Below are 6,000 nucleotides of genomic sequence, written 5' to 3'. Positions count from 1 at the left end.
ACCCACAGCCGTGTTCAAGCCTCCCAGCACCTCCTTCCCCTCCTCCTGTCCCTCCCTCCTTGGCCTACTTAGCAACAGTGGTTTTGCTTCTCCCCCACTTCCCATTGGTGGAATCTGAACCTGTTGGAATGAGATTCTGGAAATTGTGGTCCCCAGGCTTCTGGCCCTGGCTGGGCATCTATAAAGTGCTCCAGTATTCAGCACACACAGTTTTCCTTCAGCAGACACTTCCTCACACTTTTTACACCGCCTACATAGAACTGTTTGACATTATCTAGTGACTGCCTCGGTCTGCTACTTTCATCTTCCCCAAGGACCCCTTAACACACTTTGTCTTCTCTGCTCTGAAATATATGAAAATCCATTTCAGGCAGATCAGCTCCTGTAAGCTTTGATTGTGATGACTCAAACGATTTCTTCTCTGCTTCCTGTGGGAATTCATCAAGGTGTGTCTTGGTGTGTCTTTCTGCAATGTCCCCGAGGTTCAGGATTCCACAGCCTCCTCCTTCCACCCTAGGGATCACTACTCACTGCTGACACTGCTTTTCCAACAGTGACTTGGACTCTGGTCAGCTCTCCCTCCTTCCCATTTCCAAGCCCTTTCATGAGTGCCTTTGGGAATCATTCCTTGCATAGAATCCTTGACCTGGTTTTTCACTTGCACTTCACTTACTCTCCACTGCAGAAGACTTCTTTGATTGACAAGTTTTCCATTTTAAAGATGTCTCTCTCTCTGACCTAACAAAGGCATGGCTGAATCTGACAATTTCAGAAATATTTCCCTCCACAAACACTGATTGAGTGCGTACCATGTACCTGGCTCACCAGATGAGTCAGATGAAGATCTGAACTTCTGACCAGCCTCTCCTTCATTTCCAACATGATGTTTCAAGATAAGACCTCCTTTCCTGAGGACTCTTTTACCCTTCAAGGCAATTTCTCAGCTGGCTTCCACCCCAACATTTTATCATAATTCTTTTTCTAAATCAAGACACACTGTATGATGGAGTTTGGTGAGTATTTCCTCACCAGGAAGTTAAAAAATAAAACCGCAAGGCAGCATCTGTTTTGACAGCTTTATTGGAACATCATGATAACACAAAATGTGGATTTGGGGGCCCAGTGCAGAGGCTTCTCCTCTGGGCAGCACACGCCCCACTTCTGCAGCCAGCAGAGGATGCGGGAGGTCTCCAGGAGGGTGGGGCAGCTCAGAGAAAGATCTGCAGTGGCAGTTGGCACGTAGGCACCCTGACGTCAGCCCTGACCAGCTGGGTCTGTGATCAGCCAGACCGGTCTTATGCCCCATCTACCTGGGCTATGACAGAGACCCACCTGTCTCAGATTCCTGGGAAAACTTCCAAGAGAGGGATTCTGAGATTTCCAGAGGAATCGAGCCACCAGATTGAGCATCTCTGGGGAACACTGGGGCAAATCGTGCCTTCAGGTGTATTGGCAGATAAATTGCTTAAAGCTCCCACTACGTGGGCCAAACAGTCTCCGAGGAGCTAGACACACAATGGTCAATAGAACCAGGCAGGACTCACTGGCAGACAAGGGTCAGGGGACCACGCAGGCATGACAGGCCTGCCTATGGCTTCCGAGGACAGTTCCAGGGGTGCGGGTGGGAGGCCAGACCCGATAGGGACAGTCAAGGAAGACTCCGGAAGACTCCCTGAAAAGTGATATTTCATCAAACATCACAGGGATGTTTCACCCGTGGCTGAAAGGACAAGAGCAGCTTTTCAAGTGATGGAAACAGCTCTGTGTGTGGCGCAGCTGGAAGGAGCAGTGAGATAAATAAACCCAAAGGAGAAGGCTGGTGGGGCTGGGATGAAGAGGTAGAAGAGAGGGTGGCGGGGGGAAGGAGGAGGCTGGAGGGCACAGCAGGGCCCACCACGCAGGACCTGCCGGCTGGTTTTCTGGGCGCGGTTGCATTTTGTTTTGCACAGCCCACTCTGGCTGCAGGACAGAGAGTGGATGGGGAGGGGCAGGCCAGGGGGAATCCGGGAAGCTTTCCCGTTTTCCTGATGGAGGGGAAGGCAGCGGGACCAAGGGAGGGCAGGGCAGGTGGAGAGAACCAGGTGGAGACACGTGGGAGCGAAGTCCATCCAGAGCATGGAGCCGCCAGGAGCCAGGAGAAGGGCGGGGCCAAGACGGACCTTTGAAGCCAATGGTAGGGTTTCTATCTGGGGAGGGGGACCCCTGGGGAGGAGCAGCTGCAGGGCAAAGGTCAGGGTGCAGAGGCGGACATGCTCCAGGTGAGGCTGAGAAACAGCGAGAGCTTCCAGCAGGAACCTGGAAGGTACACATCTGTGAGGAATCTTCCAGGGAAGCCTCCTGGTAGCTTCGGGGTGCCGATGAGGCCACAGAGAGTGAGGAGAGCAGTGAGAGGCAAAGGCAATGGCCACATGGAAGGCTGGGCAGGGGGACTGAAAAGGCGTGAGTGGGCGGGGAGGGGACGCCAGGAGGGGGTCTTGCAACCAGGGGAAGAGGGGGCTCAGGGAGGGGCAGTGGTCATGCGGGGAGCCCATGGGCATCCTCATCTCCCCCGCCTCCTTGGGTCTCTTCAACAACCCTGAAAGTAGGAAAGGGGAGCGGTACCCCCCCTGGGGGAAGAGTAAGGAGCTGCTCCAAGCGGGAGGCCGCCGCGGGAACCCCGCCTCCAGCAGAGGGCGCGCCGGGATCAACGCCCTGCCTCGGGCCTGTTGGGTCCCCCTCCCGGTCCCCCCAACCTGGCCCTCCCGGTCGGTCGCCCCTCACGTTTCCCCCACGCCACTCCTAGATGGAAAGCACCAGAGAGGGTCAGAACTGCAGCATGAAGGGCGCCCCCCGGGCTCCGGACCTGAGCCTCGCTTGCAGGAGCGTCGGCTGAGTCAGGCAAGTGCCGAGGCCTCTCCGCAGAGACCGGCAGGGTCCCGTCGAAGAGCGTGGGCTGGAGGCCTGGATTTCCACCCATCATCCTGCTGTTTGTTCCCTCCTTCCACCGCGATTCTTAAGTGTCCTGTGCGAGACGCACCTTCTAGCTGAGCGGCCCCACGCTTCTCTGAGCCTGTCTCCACCCCGTAAAGGGGCATCAGCGATCCCAGCCGCGCTACTAAGGACGCCATGAGCCGACGCAGGGGAAGTACCGGGCACACAGAAGGTGTTCATTAAAGACTGACGGCCTTGCTTTCCCTTCTCCTCCCTCCCTGCATCCCGCAGAGCGCTGGGATGGCAACACCGCCCTCGGTGCCCAGACGGCACCCGTGTTTCTGCACACACACAGGTCCTCAGAAGTGCCACCATCTCTGCTGGTGACCCAGGGCCAGCACCACCGTGAGCTTTGAACCCATGGGATTTGGCAGACCCGGACCCAGGGGAGTCCCGGGGCATGGCAGGGCAGCTCCATCCCAGCCCAGACGACCCCAGCACCCACCCGCCGTGTGCTCTGGGAGTCCCCGGGCTCAAGGTGGGGCGTGTCCTCTGTGGTTTGTACGGTTTTGGGGTCATTGGTGGCTCCATGGGTCAAATCTTGGTGATGGGGAGCAGTTATCGTCAGCATCATGGGGCCGGGTCTACACAGTCTCGGAGGGCAGCGTCCTCACCGATTCCTGGGCGGGTGTTGCTGGCGGCTCCTCTGACGGTGGCGCCCCTGGCTGCTCCTCCCAGGGGCCTCCCCCGCGTCTCTGGAGGAACCTGAGCGCCCAAAGCCTCTTGCAGCAGCTGAGAAGGTTTCTGGAGCACGCGGTGCCGGACCCTGCTGGATTCCTGGGGGGATACAAGCACAGGCGGGGTGAGGAGAGCACCACGGCAAGGCCGGAGGGCCAGATCCGGCCTCTGGCCTTTGCTTCTTCTCAGCTGGGCCCTGGGGAGGGTGGGGTGAGATGGGACAGGATTGGGGGGAAGGGAGCGGGGGGACCACCCACGTCAACAGGGGTTCCAACACGGAGGAACATTCAGGAGACTGGCTTTCAACTCCCAAGTCGGCTTCTAACATGCTGTGTACCCTTGGTCAAGTTACCTTACCCCTCTAAGCAGAGGTAAAGATAACCACCTTTCCAATCCTTGAAAGGATTAAGTGTTATAAAATATGTCTACAAGTATCCCATATATTGCCTGGCTCATAGTTTGAACCCAGTGAATGTTTGCTATTTCTGTGTCTGGATAAAATGATTCCTGAACACCTACATCCTGTTTTGCATGAGTGGGGGGGAAGGCTGGGAGAAGACATAAAGACTTGTTCAGCCTTGCATTAAAACCGGCGGTGAATACGTCTGCCTCTCCACTAGAATCTGTGGTCCCTGAAGGCACGGGGCTTGCCTTTCAAACCCCTACTGAGTGGCCAGTACATAGTAAGTCCTCAGTTAGTATCTGCTGAGTCAAGCTGATTGAAGGTCCCGGAAGGAAAGCTAGCCAAACACTCGGGAGGAAAGGTTTTAACAGAGTATTTGATGTACATTTTCTGAAAGGCTGTCCTCCTACCCCGGTATACAAAATACCTTTGCCTATTGCGTGCTGCAGTGTGGATGGCTGACCTGCTTTTCCTTCTTCTATGTTCAGTGAGTGAGAATTCCTTTATCTTTTTTATCTCAAGCCTTCTGAGGTCAAGAGGGATGACTCCACATGGGGCGGGGGGTGTGTGTTTTTCAGCACCCAGCATGCAGGTCTCCCTTTATAACCTGGAGCAAGCACAGGCTCAGAGCTTTAATCAGGCAGTGAAATCCGGACAGACTTGGGGGGCATTGTCTCGTGTCATTGCTTCTGTGTGCACAAGTGCTTCCATTTTCCGCAAGTGATACTGCGTTTCCATTTATGGCGATCGTGTAAAGTCCTGTCCATCTGTTTTGGTGGGAACAGCCAGGGGCGTGGAGACCTTATCTGCCACATAATACGGCTGGGGGATCTGAGTGTGCAGGGAAGGGGATCTGCCAACAGCTGTGGTTCTGGGGGTGCCCCTGCAAGTCCTGCCCACCCTGGCCCACCCGTGGCCCCTGGAGACTCTGCCTGGGTCTCTGCAGCTCCAGGGCAGGACAAAATCTGGCTTCAGCTCTAAGGCAGTGGGTGCTGCCTAGCTTCGTGCTTCCCTGCCTAGGCTGCTGGAGCAGTGGCTTTCCACATCCAGTGCCAAGCTGGGAGCTAGCCTTCACTTGGTCCTGAGATCAGGTCCTCTCCGCATGTCCTACTGAAGCTCGTGCCTGGCCTCAGCTCTAGCCATCATCTCTTAAGGGATTCTGGCCACCAGAGGAATCAAACTCACTGCCTTCCCCAGAGAGAGAAAGAAGGGCATCATTGCTCTTCTTGCAGCCTTCAGAGCAGCGCTGTACATGTGGCTGCCTGACTCTATAAGACTGTGGACAGGGACACAGCCAGCAGCCACAGCCGACACCCACGCCTCCCTCAGCGCCTGGCATGTCCTGGCTCAGCTGATGCTGGAGGCCTCTCATGGCCCAGCCTCTCGCCACGGGTCTGGCCAGCCCCACTCTCACCTGGACGTCAAGGTCACACCCCTGGCATTTCAGAGGCTCCAGTTCTCCATGCCAGCAGGGTACATATTTGACCAAGCAGGCAGGGATCTAACCTTGGATTAAACATTCCAGACGGAGCCTGAACTGTGATAAAATGACTTTTACTGAGATTAGTGAAATTATGGAAGACAGGATAGCTCTAGGCTACGAAATTACCTCCCTTCTCCTAAAAGGCTTAAAAATCTCTTAAAATAATGTGATTGTGAAGTATCATACGTTCATAGTAAAAGATTAAGAACCTAGAGACTAACAAAAGGAAGACACTAAACACCTCGAATAACTCCTCTACTCAGATAGATCTGCTATAGGCGATTCTGTCCTTGCTGCTGCTGCGAAGTCGCTCAGTCGTGTCTGACTCTGCGACCCCACAGACAGCAGCCCACCAGGCTCCCCCATCCCTGGGACTCTCCAGGGAAGAACACTGGAATGGGTTGCCATTTCCTTCTCCAATGCAGGAAAGTGAAAAGTGAAAGTGAAGTCACTCAGTCATGTCCGA

At 55.1% G+C, this 6,000-nt stretch overlaps 1 protein-coding gene across 4 annotated transcripts in view; it reads right to left on the bottom strand.

The window, feature by feature from the left end:
* Nucleotides 1–1,062: 1,062 nt before the first annotated feature.
* HRH2 (histamine receptor H2) overlaps nucleotides 1,063–6,000 on the bottom strand; it is a 47,906-nt gene continuing 42,968 nt past the window's right edge. For 3 of the 4 annotated variants that reach the window (XM_043920527.1, XM_043920526.1, XM_043920525.1), the window contains one exon: nucleotides 1,063–3,747. In XM_043920527.1, coding sequence (XP_043776462.1) covers nucleotides 3,555–3,747 — 193 coding nt within the window. In that variant the 3' untranslated portion in view covers nucleotides 1,063–3,554. The remainder of the gene's footprint in view (nucleotides 3,748–6,000) is intronic. The other variant, XR_006344069.1, reaches the window with a different exon arrangement.

The sequence above is a fragment of the Cervus elaphus genome, chromosome 12 (assembly GCF_910594005.1).
Source record: "Cervus elaphus chromosome 12, mCerEla1.1, whole genome shotgun sequence".
In the NCBI taxonomy this organism is placed as follows: Eukaryota; Metazoa; Chordata; class Mammalia; order Artiodactyla; family Cervidae; genus Cervus; species Cervus elaphus.
This window is presented reverse-complemented; position numbering and strand designations above follow the sequence as displayed.